Source organism: Ovis aries, chromosome 26, assembly GCF_016772045.2.
Source record: "Ovis aries strain OAR_USU_Benz2616 breed Rambouillet chromosome 26, ARS-UI_Ramb_v3.0, whole genome shotgun sequence".
In the NCBI taxonomy this organism is placed as follows: Eukaryota; Metazoa; Chordata; class Mammalia; order Artiodactyla; family Bovidae; genus Ovis; species Ovis aries.
The window spans coordinates 27529269-27551952 of NC_056079.1; the positions used below are offsets into that span (position 1 = coordinate 27529269).

At 41.5% G+C, this 22684-nt stretch overlaps 1 protein-coding gene across 10 annotated transcripts in view; it reads left to right on the forward strand.

The window, feature by feature from the left end:
* The first annotated feature begins 6365 nt into the window (after positions 1–6365).
* Positions 6366–22684, forward strand: part of NRG1 (neuregulin 1) — a 242658-nt gene continuing 226339 nt past the window's right edge. For all 10 annotated transcript variants that reach the window (XM_027962709.3, XM_027962708.3, XM_027962710.3 and 7 more), the window contains exon 1: positions 6366–6915. In XM_027962709.3, coding sequence (XP_027818510.1) covers positions 6816–6915 — 100 coding nt within the window. In that variant the 5' untranslated portion in view covers positions 6366–6815. The remainder of the gene's footprint in view (positions 6916–22684) is intronic.

Genomic DNA, 22684 nt, shown 5'->3' on the forward strand with positions numbered 1-22684 from the left:
ACAGATCCTTTGTTATATGGATATACCTAGTGGGGAGTGAGGAAAATATCAGGGGAGTTAAATCTAAACACAAAGATAATTACAAGGTGGTTACTTGGAGCAACTTGCTAAAATGGCTGTATATGGACTTACCACTAGTCTGTAAAGTGAAAAATAATCCTGTGGGATTATATGATGCCAAGGCTAGAAAGGGCTTTTTAACTCTCTGTTAACAATGATGTGTTGAAAGGTTTTCATTATCATTTTGTTAGAACAGCCTTGCTAAAACCTGGTCTCTCTGTCACATCATACAAATGCAAGGGAGGAAATGGAGCCAAAAAATAGAATCTACAGGTGAAGTTTGCAGAGGCAATTTAGGAGAAAAGGTAAGTATTTCTGTGGGATTTTAACATTTCACAGAAGTTATCACCTCAACTTTTAAAGTTTTGAGAAATTATCAAAATCTGACCAATTAGTCAGGGGTTTTATTCTATATATTTCTTCCTGGGGAGGCTTAGTCAATAGAAATTATCCCAAAATGTCATGCCTGGTACCACAAGAATCATTATTATTTAAAAATTTGACTAAATAAACATAAGCATGGGATTCCCTAGTAGCTCAGATGGTAAAACATCGACCTGCAATGCTGGAGATCTAGGTTCAATCCCTGGGTCGGGAAGATCCTCTGGAGAAGGAAACGGCAACCCACTCCAGTATTCTTGCCAGGAGAATCCCATGGACAGAAGAGCCTGGTGGGCTACAGTCCATGGGGTAGCAAAGAGTCAGACACAACTGAGTGACTAACACACAAACATAAGCAAACACACGTATGTATATATAGTGTTATCCTCACTTATTCACCAGTTAACAAAATATATGTAATTGTCTATGATGAAACAAGCACAGTGGTAGAGATATACCATAGAATATGAAATAGTCTTTGCCCTCAAAAAATGTCCAGTGGGAACAGGTCATTGTAAAAAAAAGAAATCACAAAAACACTGTACAAAAAGTCACAAAAAGATCCTTGCAAAAATAAAACACACACACTAATGGGACTTCCCTGGTGGTCCAGTGGTTAAAATTCTGTTCTGTCAATGCAGGGGTTCAGTCCCTGGTTGGGGAACTAAGATCCCACATGCTGTGCTGCACAGCATTAATTAAAATTAATTTTTAAAAATTTAAAAATAACCACACACACAAAATTAATTACAAGCTAGTAAGAAATGTTATGGAGGAGACATAAGAGTGGAGTGGGAGATTAAAATTGATTTCAAAGGAATGGAAAGCTCTTCTCAACAACTGAAATTTAGTTGGAGCCTGAGAGAAAGTGGAATTAGACCCAAAATGGTAGATGTGGGAAAATTCAAGCGGAGGAAACAGCAAGTGCAAAGGCACCGAGGCCAAAAAGAACAACAAGTATTAGAGGCATGTTTCCAAGAAGCCTGCATGGCATGGGGCATAGAGAGTGAGAGATGAAGCATAGTTAGTTCAGGCTGGAGTTAGTGCCTAGGCCTTCAAGGACACTGCATGTGGTTCTGGGAAGCAAAGGACGACTGGGTTAGATTTGCATTTCAAAAAGACTCGGACTGCTGTCTGTAGCAAAATAATTGGAGGGAGCAAGAGTTCGAGTGGAAAGCTTTAAGATGATCAAAGCAAAGATAGGATGAAGGCTTGGATTTGGGTGGTGCTTAGAGAAGAAAATAAAAGGAGACAAGTTACAATGACAGGACTTGGGAAGGGGTTGGCTTCGGAAAGGAGGTGTCAGAGATGATTGTCAGGGGAGGTGATTGGTAATTGACTGCTTGAAATGCTAATATGAGAACCAGGCTTTTCATGTTCACCTTATTCTATTTAAATTCATTCTATGCAGAACCAGTTAGTCCTTACTAGGAGCAATGCATGGTGCTGGGAATTCTCATGGATAAGTGATATGAAAAAAAAGTAGATAAAGTGATATACATAATTTCTACCTTTTATAGATTCACAATCAAATACAGTGTTTCTCCTTTCTAATAGATGAAATAACTATATGCCACACATATAGGTGTTTATACACAAATACAGATGTCTACACACATGTATGTCTACATACATATATGTGCATATATGGGCTTCCCAGGTGGCTCAGTGGTAAAGAATCTGCCTGCCAATGCAGGAGACATGGGTTCGATCCCTGGGTGGGGAAGATCCCCTGGAGAAGGAAATGGCAACCCATCCCAGTATTTTTGACTGAGAAATTACATGGGCGGAGGAGACTGGCGGGCTACAGTCCATGGGGTCACAAAAGAGTAGGACATGACTTAGTGACTAAACAATGACAACATGCGCAATATATGTATATATATATATGAGGTCTGTATCACAGATATTAAGTATATATTGAAAGGAGATGAAGAATATGAAAATAATTAGTGTGGAGTTCAGAAAGATAAATCAAAAAATTATGTAAGATTGTATTCTTAAAAGAAATTAAAATGTTTCAGACTATTAAGTTTTACATCTCCAACTTGTTACAGATCAGATTTATGACTTTAGCCCTGTTTTTCAAAGTGTCCACAAAAAGAAATTAGACTCAAGCATTCAGATGTATAATCCATTTTTTATTCCATGATGTATCCCTATAATCATGAGAGTAATCCTATCATTAACAATAATGATAAATAATAACAATCATTGGTATGGGATGTTTACAAATCATACATAGCAGAAAAGCATAAATGTAGATTTCATTTTAGTGTTGTTGAAATGTTACCATTTTTTTTACCTGTTTAGTATTTTTCTTAGGATTCTAAACTCACAATTTGTTAGCAAACCGACTCTTCACAGCAGACCGAACATGACTAGTTTATAACTTTGTTGAATATTTTCCAGATGTACTGGAGGACACCATCGCCAGTTTTGCAAGGGTATCTTGTTGGTCAGAAGTCCTTTGTTTAACAAACTCAGCTTGGGTGTTTATTCTAAGAGTCTAACTAAACATAGAGGACAATTGCTAATCAGTGAATTCTTAAGGCTGCTTTCATTTCATCCTCCTTACACAATAGTCTTTGCTTGTTTCAGTTTTGTGTGTTTCCCTTTGATTGCTTGTTAATATCTTTTCTGTAGTGATAGTATGTGAATGTAGTATCTAATCTCTGAATTAGTATATAATTATTGATCATCACTATAATTGTGCAGATAGTGGAATATACTTGGAATCACTAGTAGTGAATTTGCCATGACACTAAGGGAGTTTCAGGGCCTTGGATTTCCTTTAATAGTGATGGATCTAAATTTGTATTTTTAATTTTTAAAATAATCTCTCAAATCTTAAGAGCTTCAGGTCTTAGAAAACTTATCTGGCTCTGCTTTTAATCTGTATTGTAATAATTAATTTGTTTTTATGCTTTTCTTATATTGTTTTGGCTTTATGAAAATGGGTCAATTTTTTTTTGTCTGCTATCTAGCATTTAGTTCAGTAAATGCTTTGTGAATTAGTGAATAAGTCATGTGCCTTTACTATTACTCTTGGAAAACACTTAACAAAATTATTAATTCATCATGTTCTATCTGCTGCGAAGAGTCAATCTGATAACAAAATTTTGAGTTTAAAATCCTAAGAAAAATCCTAAAAAGGTAACATTCAAACAACACTAAAATGTGTGTGGTAAGGGAGATTTTCTTTTGTATCCATGCATCTTTATAAATAACTATTTTGTTGCAAAGTTTAAAAAGTAATAAATTATCTTGTTAATTTTTAAAGTTCAAAATGTCTGCAGAATTTTAAATGAGATTCCCATACTGTCAATGTGTAAAATATTTTGCAAAAATGTAAAATATGGTCACATGTTAATGTACTTTCATTCTTCTTTCTTTCTTCTTTGCAAAATTTTCTTGAAGTGTTTTCCAAATGGGAATGAATGAGAGAAAAGGTATATTTGACCAGTTTCATAGATTCTAAGAGTGCTTCTAATAGCTAAAATATAGCCAAAGAAAAGTGTTAAGGCTTATGGTAGCATTTATTTTAAGCTGTCACTTACTATAACATCTCCATTTTGTCTTTATTTCTCAAGTTGTTATTTATACATCTCCACTCTGTTTTTCAGGAGTTGACATATGTTGACAGGCTAACAATATATTACCTGAGAACTGATATACTCTGTATAATAAATATATCCTCTAAGAGCTGAACAATACATAGTAAGTTAACAAACTTATACTGCGAAGACAAGTAATTGTTTCTAACGGGAGGTTCATATTTTTATTTTCAAGAAAGGAAAAAAATTCCCTCCTTTCTCCATCCTGCTCTGATCATTTCCAAAGTTTGATAAAAATGTAAAACAACAAAATTTCATCTGCTACTTCCTGACCACAGAGGTGAATAATTTAAGAATCATCTCATTGGGTTTTCTAATAGCTTCCTATTTTATTTGGAAAGATCTGAAACTTCATTTTTTAATTCCAAAATACAATTCTGCTTTATATCCTCCAATTCTAAAATAATGCTACATCTGCTAATCTGTAGCAATCAAATACTAAGCACTTACAGGGTCTCCAATCCTTGAGGAAGCTTCCTTTTTGAAAGGAATCCCCTTTTCTGAGCTTTGCTGTTTTCCTGTTTGTTAAGTAGTGGCCCCACCTGGGAAAGCAGAGTTATTTTAGCCATCATTCACTCTCAGTTTACATTAGACTCTGTGGAATATTATAGTGCTATTCAGTATTCATAATCTCCCAGACTTTGCTGTTTTTATGGCCCAGTATAATTTATATGTGGTGTTTGTTGGAAGGTTATCAGAAGCTATTTGGACATAATATTTTTCACAGTAAACAATGATGGCACTACTGCTAAACCATCTTTTATTAACTTAATTCACCCAGTAGAATTGGTGTTTAAAACAATGCAAATTAAAGGAGAAAAAAAAATCATTCTTAATTTAGGACAGGTTTTAAATAAATGTCCTCCGTGCCTTACATAGCAAGAAAGCACCCAGATTTCTTCTTTATTTGAAGGGTGACATTTTAAAAAAATACACTAAGAAGGTTGTATGTAGGTAATAGTTCATTTAGCATTCATCCCAGAGGATGGAAAATCCGGAGCAAATCCCTTTTAAAGAGGAGGAAGTAAATTTCACATAGGGATGGTTGGTACTCACCTCTTATAGTCAACATGGGAGCCTGTCACTGCACATGAAGCTCTAACTTAGCCACAGCTGTCATCCTAACTAGAACAGAACGTTTTCTTTACTTGATTCTGGATCATTCCGCCCTGCGGATCACCCTGACCTTTCCCTGTTGTCCTTCGCGGCAGGGTGCTAACGTTTTCTGGATTTCATTGCTCTTTAGAATCTCCACCAGAGGGAGGACAAGGGAAGCAAAGCAGGTTTCACCCGCAGTTCTGAGGGAAGTTTGAATCCCCCCAAACTAGAAGGATCTCCAGTCTGTCTCTCCACTCCACCTCCCTGTATTCTTTCACAGCACAGCGGAGGGACTCCAGCTATCTCGGTAATTTTTTTTATCGCGGATTGCTTTTCAACCAGGGTTTTATCAGTTAACTTACAACTTAAATAATTAAGTTATAGTGAGAGACACTTTGGGAGCCCCCCCCCCCCCCAACCCTTTGCAGAGAACAGGTTATTCTTTTAGGAAAAGCTGAAGATGAGAATTCTGGCAGGCACGTTGCTAAACACAGAAAAGCAGGGCACAGACACACCAAGGAGCAGTTGAACGACCTTGGGGCCCTCTAATCATCCTTAAGGTTCCCTGAGCCCTTCCTCTATCCACAACTGCCTTACCCAGTCCCCTTTGCACCCAGGAGTTTCTCTTTGCCCTGCGTGCGTGTGGGGTTTTTCACGAAAGTCTGAAAGCACCGAAAGCCAAACTCCAAGGGGAAAAACAGCAACCGTTCCTTTCCTCCCCACGGTTCCAAGCCTTGATTTGGCGGGCAGGTGTCAGAGCGGCAAACTTTTGACTCCATAATTTTCTCTGCTTTGCAGGGCAGGGACCAGCCCTCCGGGGCGCTGCCCGGCGGGGAAGGGGCGCGAGGAACGGGAGCCCCCGCGTCCCTTCCCGGGTCTCAGGATCTCCCGGGGCCGCGCGCCCCGGTTCCCGCGGGCGCCGCCGCTGCGGCTGCACGCAGCTTCCAGCGACCCCTGTCGGGGGTGCCCGGCAGCCGCCCCGCGCGCCGCCCCCCGCCCGGCCGGGCTCGGGGAGGGAAAGGGGCTGCGCCCGGGAGCGCCGAGCCCAGGCTCCTCCCGGTGGCGTGTCCGCGCCTCAGGGTGGGGGTGTGGTGGGGACGAGGGAGGGGGCGAGGCCAGGGGAGGGCGAGAAGGAGGCGCCAGCGTCCAACCTGCGGGTGGGTGGCGGTGGGGCAATTGAAAAAGAGCCGGCGAGGAGTTTCCCCCCCCAACTTGTCGGAACTCTGGGCTCGCGCGCAGGGCAGGAGCGGAGCGGCGGCGGCTGCCCGGGCGATGCGAGCGCGGGCCGGACGGTAATCGCCTCTCCCTCCTCGGACTGCGAGCGCGCCGGACCGAGGCAGCGACAGGAGCGGACCGCGGCGGGAACCGAGGACTCCCCAGCGGCGCGCCAGCAGGAGCCACCCCGCGAGCGCGCGCGACCGCGGGACGGAGCGCCCGCCAGTCCCAGGTGGCCCGGACCGCACGTTGCGTCCCCGCGCTCCCCGGCGGCGACAGGAGACGCTCCCCCCCAGCGCCGCGCGCGCCTCGGCCCGGTCGCTGGCCCGCCTCCACGCCGGGGACAAACTTTTCCCGAAGCCGATCCCAGCCCTCGGACCCAAACTTGTCGCGCGTCGCCTTCGCCGGGAGCCGTCCGCGCCGAGCGTGCACTTCGCGGGCGAGATGTCGGAGCGCAAAGAAGGCAGAGGCAAGGGGAAGGGCGGCAAGAAGGACCGAGGCTCCGGGAAGAAGCCCGCGCCCGCGGCGGGCGGCCAGAGCCCAGGTGAGTGCGCCGCGCGCCCGGGGCTCCGCGAGCCTGCTCCTCCTTTTTTTCCTCCTCCTCCTCGGATGCCGTCGCCTCTCCCTCGCCTGCCCGCGCGCCCTGCGCACCCGGCGCCTGGCTCTGCTCCCGGGCGTCCGCAGGGCCGGGCGATGCTCGCCCCTCCCTGGAGCCGCCCCTTACCTGGGCGCCGAGCCCCACCCGGGCGTCCGCGCCCCGCGCGCGGGGTAAGGGCGGCAGCTGGGCCCGCGCCCCGGGAGGATCCGGACGCGCCGCGCTCCCTGGCACGGCCTTTGCCCAGCGCCTCAGAGCCGAGCCTCAGCGGGAGCCGGACCTGGCGTGCCGGAGCGGAGGCCGGGTGCGCGCTGGTCCCGCTCCAGCCGCTCTTTGCACGGGGCCCGCCTGCCCTCTAGCGAGAAAAGCGGGAACGGGTGTCCCCCCTTCCGAGCGCCTGGCTCGTAAGAAGGGGTGCTCTGGAGAGAGGCCACGCGAGCGCTCGCGCAGCGGTGTTTTGGGCTCCGGGGAGGGAGTGCAGGGTCCGAGTGTGCACCGACGTTCACCCGGCGTCAGCCCGGCGGTACTGGTGTTCAGATCAGCGGGGAGAGATTCCTAGAGATCAGCGAAGCAGATCAAACCCAGCCCAGCGCCAGGACTCAGGTCCACTCCCAAAACGTTCTCAAACTTTCGGCTTTGCAGTTCTATTTCTCGTGACCTCTTTGATCAATACGGTTAATTTATGTTCCCAAGAGATGCCCATAAGGCAAAAGTTCACCTGAACTTTTGAACCCAGTTGCTTGCTGGTTGTAATAGAAAAGGAAATGCAATTGAGACTTTCTAGAGAAAAGTCTACTGTTGGGTCATCAGAACACGGACGTGAGTGACAGTTTCACCCTCTGTTTCACTGAGAAGGTCTGATACTGTAGACCCCACCTTGGACCTAGGAGGCACTCCGTATAGATACTTGCTTATGAGTGACTCAGTGAAGATGCTAAAGGCGGGGGGCGGGGAGGGAGAAAAATATAAGGGCTTTTTTCTGCCTCTGCGATTCCCAATTCTTAATTGATCCAGATACCAGTAAGTCACTTAGAACATCCCCCAGCACAGTTTATAAAGCGCTTGTGAGGAATTGATTCAACAGCACTTGGTAGTACCATGACTGAGAAAGATAACAGAGGTATTTGCCTGTTCCTTGCAGGAAGAAAACAAGATTTGCCTAGTCCTCTTGTTGGCATCACTGAGAGCATTTCAGAGCCGGGCTTATTGGCAGAGACCTTAAGCAGGTTTTGAGCAAAACAAATTGAACAGAGAGTAATTGTTTGGCCACTGACCGACGGTTCCTGCGCCTGTTTCTATGATAAGATACTGCTGATCAGCTTCACTTTCCTTACCTTGCATTAGTCCTTAGGAGGGTGTAATTGAACTTTTCCTCCCCTCCCTCAATTTTGGAGATAGCCCATCGCGTTTTATTCAAGCAGAGCTGAAGTGCGGGAGCTGGATTAGCAATCTTCCTAAGTGACATTCTCTACTGCCTGTTCATAGGTCAGCCTAGTGAGTGAAAGAGCTCTTAGACCTGACCACAAGGGTAAAGTTGTTAAGAGTTTCTTGCGGGGCTCTCAAAGTGTTGTCCTGTCCTGCTTGGGAAGACTCCGCCTTCAAAAGTTTCTAGAGTCCTCTGGAGGTGGTCTGATGAATTAAGGAGGGGATAGTGGTTTGAAGTAGCATCTCTTTCAGTCTGCAGTTTGTCAAGGCTTCAGGGCAGCAGTGCCTTACTTAACATAGGCATTTCAGATAAGCACCCGTGGAGGTAGGAGATACTTTAAGAGCCAGCAGGCATTTCTGGGCCCTGCAGATCTCCTCTTCTAGGTCGGCAGCTGTGTGGGGACCATCTAATGTTGTCCCCTGACACGGGGTCCCAGAGATTCCTTGGTGACTCTCATTGTGCTGTGCAGTCCCATCGCTGTAATCCCCTTTAAACCAGAGAGATCGGCATCTTTAAGTGATATTCTCTTTATTTTTTAAAACTTTTTATTTTGTATCGGGGTATAGACGATTAGCAATGTTGTCATGGTTCCAGGTGAACAGCTAAGGGACTCAGCCATACATACACATGTATCCATTCTCCCCTGAACTCCCCTCCCATCCGGTCTGCCAAGTAACTGAGCAGAGTTCCCTGTGCTATACAGTAGCACGGGTCCTTGTTGGTTATCCATTTTAAACATAGCAGTCTGTACTTGTCCATCCCAAACAAATGAACTTACTTACAAAACAGAGAGAGACTCACAGACTTAGAGAAGGAACTTACGGTTGCCCGCTCTGGGGCAGTCGGCGGGTGGGGGGTGTTGGGGAAAATGAGGGGAAGCGAGAGTTAAGTGATGTTTTCTTTACTGTCTTCCCAGAGAATCTGGGGTGAACTTGGCTCTAGGTTAGCTTTTGGTGTGTTTGTCTCTTTTCCATCGGGTGGGTTGTCTTCTTTGGGGAGTAACTTTTTACCCCTCCTCCAAGGCCCCTTGTGCTTGTTAAACCCTAAAAACTAGATAAGAATATTTATTCTTCATTGGACTCAAAAAGAGCCATCAACTGAAAACCTGCTTTAGGTAACAGCACATGGCATTAAATAGTACTGCTTGGAAATCACTGTTCCTTCTTGTCCTTCCCTTGTAATGCTGTCAGCGTACTTTCCCTTATCTTAGGAGCATAAATAACTGAGAGCCACAATGGTTTGAGAGAGAAAAAACACACCTCTTTGTCAAGGTTTTTTGCACTCTTTAGTCCTCAGGCATACTCAAAGGAAATGACCTCTAGAGGCCATGATTATAGCATTGCCACTTGGCATACCAGCTCGAATTAGGACTTATGAGGACACCTATCTCTTAAATAGCTCCCCCATCCTTCAATCCCAAGTTTCACCTCGTTCTTAAAACAGCCGCTGAAACTTTCTGTCCTCTGTGACGCCCATGCAACGGCCAGGCCTCCCTTTGGATGTTATAACATTACTTCATGACAGTCAAGGGAGAGAGAAGACTGAGAGAGCTCAGCCGCTCAGCCCTGCTGTGAGCTGTATTATGTGCAGAGGCATAAACACATCTGTTGGAGGGATCGTTTCAGTGGGGAAAAGGTTTCTTTAACTTTCATGCGACATGTGTGACTGATACGTGATACATACGTAGCTATGTTTCATAGCATCACATTTTTCTACAATTAACTGAATATTGAATTGCATACTATTGGGGCTGCAGATGTTCAGCAGCATTATCTCTGCTGCAGTAATGGCTCTAAGAGGTCCCAACCCCTTGGGGTCATTGATTCTTCCTCTTTGCTCAAAAAAAAAAAAAAAAACAACAAACCACAACCTCAGCATTATCCTGGGCTTTGTAACTCAGATATGTACCAAGAGCCCTGTAACTTCCTGTGCCTCTTGCATGGACTTCCCATGTCCAGGTTCTTCATCTTGATTCAGCTCAGCAGACTTTGTCCCTCGAAGCCTGAATTGCAAACCCAGAGCTTCACCCTCCTCCCCAAATTTGGTGTCTGGCTCTAAGTTTCTTTTATGAACCTCTGCTTGCTGATGTTTTTGTTTCTTTAAAACACTGCGAAAGATTCTTTTTTCCTCTTAAATGACCTGGAACCAACTCATCATCAAGCCTAGCTTAGTTCTAGAGCTACTAGGTCTCCCTTCATCTCTGGCATCAGGGCTCATTTGTAAGTACAAGTGGTGGATGCATCAAGACACTTAATATCCCAAAGGAGTAGAAGCCGGCCAGGTGCTCCCCCAGTGACATCACCCACCTGTTTTGTTAACTCAGTGTCTCCCCAGGCTGAAGTGCTTGTCAACATTCTTGGGTATAAAGTGCACCGTCATGACTAGGGCAGCGTGTGTTTACAGAACAGAAAGAATGCCCACGATCTGTTTTCAGCCTGCTGGCTTGTAACCACTTAGATTATGTAATTACGAAAAGCATGAAATGTTCACTTTAGAATGAGGTTGAGTTTATTTTGGAGAACGGTTTTAAAGCAGAAAGAGTGGGAGAAACTTGAGATACTGTTCTATTATCTGCAAAATGAGAAAAGGATACTGATGGAAATATGGGGAGAAAAGAAACACGAAATATGTATGTAATTAGAAAATATCCAACCAGTGTGAAAGCAGTGAACACGTTATTACATGCCAGGCACTAGGCTGGACACTTTTATACTTATTAATAAGGGAACTGCTGTCCATTCACTATCCTACTGTGTTCCAGGCAATGTAACCGATGCTTTGTGTGTTTTATCGCCTGTCCTTTAGTACGAAATTGCCTCACTATTACAGGATACCTAGTCCTTAGCACTGCAGCCGGATTGCCTGGGTTTAAATCCTAGTTCTGCTGCTCTTTACTTGTGTAGTCATGGTCAACTTACTTAATCTCTCCATGCCCGTTTCCTTATTTGTAAAATTGGGATCATAATCGTGTTATCGTAAAGTTGTTCTGAGGCTTAAACGAGATAACAGCAGTAGTAAGTGCCCCATCAATATCCAAAGCATCTATGCCTTTGCCAAGATATTTGATTAAAATTTTCCAAATTCACCTTTTATGGTAAAAAATAATCCACAGCTGGCCTTAGATGAGAGTGAGTATAAATATTAATATCTACTACCTGTAAATAGAGAGAAAAGTGGATAAGTATGTCAAATACCATCACTGCATATATGTATTATGAAAACAGTCCTGAATGAAGTCTAAATATTGAAAGTAGAGTGAGGTGCAACATCATTTTATCTCTGGCTGAAAAAGGTTGAGGTTTCAAGCTGGAGAAGGTTTTGAAACATGAGTCCTTTTCTGATCACACTGAAGAGTTGATGCTTATATAGGATGCATGTGTCTTCTCTTTGGGGACTAGTAGGAATTGAAAAGGAAACTGTGTATCAACATGCTCTTGGTTTTCTTTTAATCAAGTGTAACGGTATGTTGCCAGCAAGGTTCATAGAATCCAGTGCAGGTATTTCTAAATATAAAGAAAATAATGAATATAAAAAATTTACATATTTCATTATTTTATCCCCCTACCCCTCTCTCGAATGGCTATAGGCTGCATGTCTGTGCTCAGTCGGGTCTCTGCGACCCGATGGACTGTAGCCCACCAGGCTTCTCTGTCCATGGGATTCTCCAGGCATGGGTACTAGGGTGCTATAGGTAATGCTTAAAGTTCTAGGAGTGTGACTCTTAGCGCATCAATGTTTTATTAGCATTCTCAGTCATAAGTGAAATTGGACAGTAACAGTATCAAGAGTTATCCTGTTTTTATATGACAGAAGAAAATAGACCAAACATCAATATTGTGGATGAATGGTTTAAATTTTTTTAAAGAAACAGAAAAGAGGACTTCTAGTATTTTGGTTAACCCTTGAATTCTCCTCTTGACAAACAGAAAATATAGAAACTGTTATCATACAGTATTAGCTTAAAATCTCTTTCTCTTCATGAGAGGAAAGTAGCAAGTATACTATCAGGTACATAAAATGAATTTCCTCAAAGGAATATGTGCTTTGGTGGGTTCATCCTAATCTTACACGTTTACACACGTGTCCTATGTGGGTTTTAAGAGATTTTTTAAAAGCAAGCTACCAGAATGCCAATAGATGTCAGTGTTTGTTGCTTTAGAAAAAGTGAGGTGTTAGAACTAAAAAAGTAAAAAGTTTCATCCTTCCATTTATTCTCAGTTTTGATAAACATAAAGCTGGCTACTTTGAGAAGCTGACAATTAGTAATACCCTATATAACCTTGTTACCTTACTTCCTTTAGGATTGACTTAAGTGAGTCCTACTACTAAGTCACTTCAGTCGTGTCCGACTCTGTGCAACCCCATAGGTGGCAGCCCACCAGGCTCCCCTGTCCCTGGGGTTCCCCAGGCAAGAATACTGGAGTGGGTTGCCATTTCCTTCTCCAATGCATGAAAGTGAAAAGTGAAAGTGAAGCCGCTCAGTCATGTCCGACCCTCAGTGACCCCATCGACTGCAGCCAACCAGGCTCCTCCATCCATAGGATTTTCCAGGCAAGAGTACTGGAGTGGGGTGCCATTGCCTTCTCCGTAAGTGAGTCCTAAAGAAAATCAATTCTGAAGCTGAAGCTGAAGCTCCAGTACTTTGGCCACCTGATGTGAAGAGATGACTCATTAGAAAAGACCCTGATGCTGGGAAAGATTGAAGGCAGGAGGAGAAGGGGATGACAGAGGATGAGATGGTTGGATGGCATTCAATGGACATGAGTTAGAGCAAGCTCTGGAAGATGGTGAAGGACAGGAAAGTGTGGGGTGCTGCAGTCCATGGGCTTGCAGAGTTAGACACAACTGAACAGCAACAGTAGCAACCTTACTTCTTACATTTTGTAAATGAAATATCACATTTTCACAGCCCTCTCTTCTAAATATGAAAAGATGTCTCTGCACTTCATTCCTTAAGGAATTTAGGAGGCAGGCTGAAAATACACATCAGTGCCTTCCCTTTTTTTTTTTTTTTTAACTGAATGAACAATTATTTGAGAATGTGTTACATATACCTTGGATTTATTTTGCATTTGTAAACTATAAATTAAGTATGCTTGTTTCTTAGGTCACCTTATTAAGACTGGGTAAGTGCATTTTTGAGTCCAGCTCCAGTAGGTCTGTGGAGCTCTGCCTCTGGAAGGTCAGATATGGTCAGAATTCTTGTCTTTCTGTTTCACCAGTGTCACCTTTTTCTGGCCTCCAGAGGGTGCTCCAAGAGCATTACACTGCTATTCCCCAAAGAATGACTCCTTTTTTCTTTCCTTAAGTGACTTCGGTATTCTGGGCAATCTTTGGGGAAGAACAGGATCTGGATTTCCTCAGAGTTACTACCTCAACTGGAGTTTGTTTCCCAGTTAGACCAAAATAGACCAAATTTGCTAAGAACTCTGAATCAGAACATTCCAAGACATTATTCTGATGATGACTATGCAGGTGTCAATTTGCAAGGGCACGTCTCTGAAATATACTTTTATTTTCTTTTAATTTTATGGGGATATAGTTGATTTACAATGTTGTGTTAGTTTCAGGTGTACAGCAAAGTGATTCAGTTACACACATATATATATGTATGTATGTATCAACTCTTTTTTTAGATTCTTTTGCCTTATAGATCGTTACAGAGTATTGAGTAGAGTTTCTTGTGCAATACAGTAAGTCCTTATTCCTTATCTGTTTTATATGTAGCAGTGTCTATATGTCAGCCAGAAACTTTTCCCCAAAGAGCTAGCATCTTATAAGCATCTTTCGGTTGCCTTTTAGAGCAGTTTCTTTGGCATAAGTTCGGGCAGTATCTACAAAGATATTTAGTCATATTGAAAGGTTTCACTATAGCATTGGAAACTTATACATGAACACATCAAAATTAAATGAAGGCTCTTTAGGGATATGTCCATTGTCACATCTTCACACCGTATCCGCAACCCCTAGCTAAATGTTTATGAACCTTACTTTGATTGAACTACACGTTTTTGAAAATGGGTTGGAATGACGAATTCTCCTGGATATGGGCTAATGTTATAACACTGTCACAGAGTCACTGTTATTTGCTCATGGTTTATTCCACCCTGCGCTGATCACCTTTACCATGAGCTACTCCCAAGTCTATTACTCCCTTTTCTTTTTAAAGGACAATGTTGTTCACATTGTTTTGGTCCAGGTAAGGTATCACTGATGGAAAGTAGCCTTTGCTCTGCATTGGTATTCCGGACCTTCTCTTTTATAGCTTCAGTCACAGGCAGCTGGGTCCTCTGGGCAGCTGTTGAGTTTTAGTTTCAGTGATGTGAGAAAGTCAGGGAAATGCTTTATTAGGCTGAACCATCGGACCTTGTCAATTCTGTAAATGATGCATGACTGGATATTGTCAATGTCTTATAGTTTTGTATTTGGACTCTCTTTAGTAGCTTGACTTTATGCCTTACATAGTGTTTTTAAAAATCGAAGAATGACAACTTTGAAAAAAATTCGTAGAAGTGTTGTAAATTAAGTGAGGTTAAAGTAATATACGGTATAGAAGAAATCTGGGCTAGGAAGTTATTAAACCAGTGGCATTTTCTTCAATAAATAGACCAGGTCATGTGATATCCATATAAAATGAATTCACCATAAACGTAGGGTGCCAGGGCAAAGAGCGCTTTCCCTTGGAGAGAAAAGTAATACATTTCTACCATATCATATCACTTAGATTTTTTTGAACCTTTTAGCAAACTGTTGTTATACTTTATCTTACCCACCATATTTCTACCGAGATGTGAGTGAGAAATATTGGTGACTAGTGAGCAATCTTGGCCTTATTTTATAGAATAATATTTTTTAAAACTTGACTCAGTTTCCCTGTACTATAGCAATTCAGTTTTTCTAGTAGTTTTAATAGAATTTTACTGTCAAGTGAAAATGTGTTCATTTTGAATGGCCTCTATTACTTTGTAAAGAACTCATCTGTTTGTTACATATAAGCTCACAATTGTAAAGACAAACTCCATTTTTAAAGGATATGTCAGTCTCTTTAACTATTCGACAGTAAATATAAAACCAGTTGTTAAAAGGAAATGTCTGAATTCTAACTTGGAAATTTTTTTTTCAGAACAAATAAGTCTTATGCATTTACCAAAATGTTCTGAATACTGACCATTTTATATTTAACGACTCCAGAATTTGAAGTGAAAATTCCTGTACATTTTGTAACTTTTTCAAAAATGTATTTCAGTCCTAGGTAAGGCACTGTTTGGATATTAACTATGCATAAAAAATTCTCTACTGAAGCCCTAAAGATAATTTTTTATCTTAATTAACTGTTTCCAGCTCAGTTCATTCACCCAGTGAATGTCGCTCTGACTTTGCGACATCATGGACTGCAGCACACCAGGCTTCCCGGTCCATCACCAACTCGCGGAGCTCACTCAGACTCATGTCCATTGAGTCGGTGATGCCACCCAACCATCTCCATACCAACAAATAAACTGTTTAGTACATCATCTATTTGAAATTTTCCACTGGTGTATAGTAATAGGAAATCATATTTACACATGAACTGGTAAGAAATACATCCAAAAATCAAAGAAGAAAAAAAGTGAAGGAGATAATCAATAGGTATTTAAAAATAAACTAATGCCCATGATAAGAGAGTTTTCTTTTCTAGAGATAAATGCATTCATTGCAATTTAGTTTACAAATGTGGATTTTGTGAATTGAATGCCCTTTCTGTCCTTAAGTTTATCAGGAGTTACAAAAGTTTCTGGTTTTCCCTGGATGTGTTTCTTCTCCCCTTTCCTCATGGCATGCAGAGGACTTTCTGTTGTATTGAGAGACAAGTGAGGGGTTGGGGGGCAGAAGAGGATTGGTGACTTGCTCTAGTAGTGGTTGACGTGAAGTAGGCTGCAGATTTCTCCTGGGACACAGCACACTGTGGTTTCATGTCTGCAATGTGAACATTTGTGTTGGGTTGACCAAAAAGGTCATTTGGGATGTTTAACATGAACTGGCATATGGAAAACATTTTTTGTGTGTGTGGAATTCCCTTTGCCTTTCTTCTCCTCCAAACTTGGAAAGTTGACTTTCTAGTTACGAGTTTACACTGTATTGATGGTTACAAACATTTAACTGAAAGGGTTGTTTTGTATTTGTGTTCTGTATTCATGTAATATGTGAGTATAAGGTAGGAAGACTTCTTTGGACGGAGGCCAACATTCTATCCATTTGTAACCTCGGTTGGGGCTGAGCTGAGTCTAAAACTTGCACTCATGCAGTTCAGCATAACCCAAATGAATGCTTTAATGCCTCATTTTGATGGTTCTCTTTTCTTCTCTCCAAACCCATTGGAGTGAAGGAAGTACACAGTGAAGAATGACATTTTGAATCCACATCTATTTATTCCACAGGGGATGGGATGAACCGTCACTCCTGCAAAAACAGCCTGTGTGTGTTGTGCTATGCTTAGTTGCTCAGGCATGTCTGACTCTGCAACCTCATGAACTACAGCCCACCAGGCTCCTCTGACCTTGGGGATTCTCCAGGAAAGAATACGGGAGTGGGTTGCCATTCCCTTCTCCAGGGGGTCGTCCCAACCCAGGGATCTAACCCAGGTCTCCCACACTGCAGGCGGATTCTTTTCTGACTGAGCCAGCAGGGAAGCCCATACCTGGACTTAAGCCCTCCTGGGTGTGGTCCCGCTCCTGACACCTTTGATGTCTTCTGACAGGCAATATCTTGACATTTGGCAGCACTTTAGAACTGAGCAATATTTTGCCTTTTCCCCACATTTTCTGGTCTGTTCACCTTAAAAATAAAAACCCCATTTCTGAATGAATGTGACCCCTAGGGGGGAAGAATTGGCTCTGTTCTTCTCTAACCAACAGTCCAAGTGAGAATTGAATTATCGTGTTTGAATAGAGTGTGATTCAGAATATACCAGCATGAAAATTTGACCTTGGGCATCCCAGAGTAGAGGTTTCTGGGACTCTTGCATCGTGGCCCTGTCTTAATGATGGCTGTGTGCCTCCAGGGTTGAGAAGCGCTGGTTTTAGTTCCTCCGGAGGAGTGGTTAAAAGGCAAGGCTCTGGTTCTGTCCTCGGACTGCGTGGTGTGAACTCTGACAATGACAAGCACGTAAGCCTCAGTTGCTATGTGTGTGTGCTGTGGGAAATATGAGATAATTCACATGGTTAACCATTCTAGGAATAATGCTGAGTATTGTGCTGGGAACAGAGTAGGAACTAAATGATCCCTTTTTTTTTTTGGTTTGTTTGTTTAATTATTAACAAAACCTTTCCCAATGTATCTTCTTACTTCATGCATCTGTATCAATATTGTCTGAACTTTAAGTCCTCCGAAAATAACTATAAATACTGTACATTTTCTCACAGGGTCCTATACCCAGAGGTTCTTTGTAAATAACCACTGTGTTGTTGATACTACATGTCAAATATTTATTAGGCATACCTTCTATGGCTTTGAACTCTTGCTGAGGGTTGGATGCCATATATATAACACATTCCTAAAAGAAGCAGCCAGATATTCTTGACCTTGAACTTCCCTTGAATTTCAGTCTATAGATAAACTCATATTTTTGGAGAACAGAGGAATACTAGGAGTGATGTTTTAACAGATGGGTGCAATAACAGTTTATGCGCACTTGTGTTTTTAATAATATACTTCTTTGAAAATATATGCCAGTTAGTTCTTTAGTTATAACTTTTGCTTTGCTAATCTCCCATACCTTGATGGTCAAGGATAATTTTGTTTTACACATAGTGCCTAGCAGAGTACTTTGCATACAAATATTTATAGAATAAAGGGGTGAGAATCATTTGTCTGTATATATTTGTTGTCTATTTTGTTTCCTGCGTTACAAGGATAGATAATTGTAATGATAAATTGGTTTAATTGGAGCATATTGTGTTGTGCTATGTGTGTGTAATTTATTGTCTGAAAAATTTTCCATTTGTATATTAAGTTAACATCATTTTTTATGTGTATGTATATATATGTATATGTATATATGTGTATATGTATATAAAGCCTGCTTTTATATTTTGGTATGTTCTCTTTTCTCTGCCAACAGAGTGGCAATATCTGTATTAAGCACATGATGTTTCATTGTTTGACATTATGGAATTTTCTACATTTTCCACTTTAAATGGTTTTTCAATAAATAAAGAAGGGGAGCCTGCCTTGAAGCTTGTGAAATGGCAGATTTTTATAAACAGTTATAATAGCAGTAATATTGAAAATTATTGTTATCTATCTGAGAAACATATTGAAGACTGGTACTTTGCCCCCAGAAGGATTAGTTCGAATACAGAAAATAGACGCTGGTTATAATTTCTTTAGTGAGGTCACCTTGCTGTACGCTTGAAATTTTCCCTGGGGAGCAGAAGAGAGAACCATTCATGCATTATCCATTTTGGGAAAGAGTTATACATGTACAGGAATTATGGAAATGAGCTGGTGGGTTTGTCAAGAGAAAACCAATTATTTGAATGCTGAGTTGAATAGAAAATGAAATACATAGTTTTCCATATATTAAATTGAATAAGAATGAGAGATTTGGGTCCTAATGGTTGTTTTTGGGTTTTGTTTTCACATGTTGATTGTATGGTGTATTCTCCATTGCCCTTAACCTGACAGGAAGGAGAAATATGGATAGAAAGAATTATTTTATATATTTTGGTATTTGGAAAGCAGCATCAGAGTTTTAAATATTGTGTTCATTATTCATGCCCTATCGAAAAGGACTAGCTTGGGACTTCGCTGGCAGTCCAGTGGTTAAGACCCCACGCTTTCACTACTACAGGGGCACAGGTTTGATACCTGGGTGCGGAACTGAGACCCTGCATGCTACACAGTGTTGCCCAAAAATAAAGAGACTGGGCTCCACTGGGGCACGGGAGAGAGAACAGCTCATGCATTATCCATTTGGGGAAAGAGTTATACATGTAACAGGAAGGTAGGTAAGACAAGGCCATTATCTTCCACTGGGAATTAGCAGAAACTAAGGGACCTTGTAGAGAGTATAGTCTCTGAGAGCCACAGACTCTCTCCCCTCTCAGATCAAATGTACAAGAGACGCCCTTCACCAAAAGAGCATCTGAGTTAGACTGTTGCAGGGCAAAAAATGTCACCACTTACAAGATGCTACTCGCAATAGAGAAAATTTTCACAAAACATAAAAAGCTCAGTGACAGCCCAGTATCTGAATTTGGTGACCATAGCCACACTCTAAGATAAAGACAGGTTTCAGTTTTACCTTGCACCCTCCACTGAAGGTAGGCTTACTTCATCTCACCTCTTGAAATCATGATGAAAGGGCAGGATGCAGCCACCTTGCCCTGAGCCCATCAATCTGGGACTAAAACTCCCTGGAGCCGGAAGGGTAGTAGCAACTGTCTTACAGGGATTTACATCTGGACAGGCATGTTTGGGAAAACTTCAGGGCACCTATACCTTCAGAAATCATAGGATTTCCTGAGAGAGGCAGCCAGAGGCTGAATGGTCTTTTTTGTCATTTTAGACATGTGACTTTGTAAAGTTGATGCTGACCTTAACACAAATGCCCATTTGGGATTTGTTGCTGTGAAACTGGAAGGCAGCTAGATGGCATGGCTTTTGAATAATGTTGTTGCTCTTGAGCAAGATAAGTTATAAGTGTATCAGGAGAACAATGTATCCATCCCTCAGTGGTCTTACAATTCTCACATTCACTCAAAGAGAAGTCACCCTCTGGAAGATTCGGTGTTTTGCTAGAGTCAATATGTCAACTCCTTGTAAAATATAAGAATAGATTCCCTACTCAGAACTTAATAAGAATCTAATTTTTTGTTATGAATACAGTGGTTCTTTGTTTAAAGCTCCCTTGACAAATTAAGGAAATAATAGATATCCTTTCAATTGTCATTTTTCATGGTCCATTCATAACTAAAAGCCTCTTATTTAAGTAAAAACATGGTTTCATGGACAAAGTCACTATATTTCTGGTCACTCAAGGAAATAAGAAATGGGAAGTTTTATTACATATTGATATACATATTCAAAGATCTAAATTCGCACAATGACTTAATATGTGGGTATATGCTTTCTGTGGAAACAAACTTTATTTTCAATTACTTCCAAAAAACATTAACAAATAATTGTATTTATAATGGACTACAACTACCTTTTAACCAGTCAGATAGGTTTACATTTTATAGGATTACTTTTGTGATTACTCAACCCATGAATATTCAGGATTTGGTATAAGAATGGAGTCATTACATTGTAAGGACATTTACAAGCATATGTACAAAAATAGGTAACTTTCTCTTTTTTATCACCTTAGTTTCTACAAAGCAAAAAGCATACTTGGGCTATTTTTTATCTATTTTATTGACTTTGATTATTTTATTTATTTTAAATTTATCCTTCTTTGGTTTTCATTTTTGGTTTGCAGGATAGAGGTCAAAACAGTCTGTTTTACTTTGAGCATTTGATTTGGTCACTTATGTACTTTTAATTCTTAGAGAACAAACCAGTGTCCTCACCCAGAGGAATTTTTAATTGAGTGATCATATGTGCACATTTTAGCAGTTCATGTCTCCTGACTGTGAACCTCTCAAGGTCATGTCTGCCGTGTGCGTTTTCATATCGCCAGGGGCCAGCACAGTGATGGGGACGTAGTTGTTGGTCTTAAGAATTTATTCAGTGATTGAATGAAGAAGGAAATATCTCTAATTTGCTTAAAACAATGTGTTGTGGGAGTTTATGAGGAGCAGTTTAAGTATTATGTTTCTATCAGTTAATAAGAAAGTCTGAGTGGAAATTCAGCAGTACTAGCAATTCATGCGAAGGCAATGGATGGGGTCGCACAGAGTCGGACACGACTGAAGCGACTCAGCAGCGGCAGCAATTCATGGATTTGTTCCTAAATGGACCATGTGTGGTTTTCCTACTTTAAATTTGCACGTTTTATCTTCAAGTTCTCAGTGAGTAATAATCAGTACTGAATTATTCGGACTAATAAATAGGAATTCAAAATTTATTCAACCCTAAATTGTTTTTGTTACATTTTCTCTTAAGTACGTAAAGGCAGCTAAGAAACAGCTGATGCCGGTCAAGGAATTAATATTTATAAATACTTAGACCATTGCCTGGAACATCGTGTTTGTCATGTTAGGAGTTTGTTAGGTAAATAACAGTCATTCCTGGTAAGTAGTGAAAATAATCTTAAACAATATTAATACTGCCTAAAGAGTAAGCTCTTAAATACAACCACAGCAGCTCTGGGGGAGAATCAGAACTGAAAAGGTTATCTTAGAGGCCATGTCCTTGAATCACTTCTTTTAAAGTGAGGAAACCACAAAACCCAGCAAGAATGTCTGTCCCAGTACTAGAACCCAGGTGTCCAGATTTCATGGTAGACATTTGAATTACTATAATGCTACATTTTCAAATCTAAGATGGACACTGTATATGAATTCAATGTTTATAGTACTGTAGGTGTTATTATGCTTCCGAGTAAGAGAGAGATATTTCTATCATCAGCTGTTTGGGGTACGTCATTGATATGATTTTATGTATTTTGAGGGGTGCAGTAAATTTAAATCTGCTAAATTTTTGTATCTAGTTGTCCCTTGTTATAATATCTGGTGCCCAAGTGGGTTCAATAAATATTAACTGACAAGATGACTAGTAAAGTAAATCGTCCTAATGTCATAACATGAAAGATGGGAGTAGTGTGTGTGTGGTGGGGCGGGGGAGGTGGGAGGGTGGGTGTGAATTCACAGGTGGTATGGGTGTGAGCTGTCTCAGTGCTCCAAAACTTTGTTAGCACTGATACCTTGATGCAACAGACTCTAGCAACAAGAAAGACCTCTGTGGGCTGAGTATTCTGTAGAAAAGATGTCCAGGCAAAAAGGAGCCATGAACGCTTGTGGCTTGACAGCTGCTCAGAGGCCACCAAGTGACTCCCTTGCATCTGTGAGCCACTGACCAGTCACTGATCACAGTGACATTTTATCGCTAACAACCTGAATTATCTTTGACCCAGAGACCCAGGGGGTCAAAGGCCTCCTAGTCCATTATTAAATTTCCAGAGTGGTAGTTCAATTTGCTTTAGGAGATTTATTTATGTTTATTTATTTAGCTTTTTGTGGGGGAGAAGGAGGGAAACAGGAGGAAAGACAGATGCAGTTGTTGTCTTTTCCTCCCTTAGAGGATTATTCCTTTGTCCAGACCTTTACATGGAGGATTTTGCTAAAATCCTAAAAGAAAGGAGGGTCC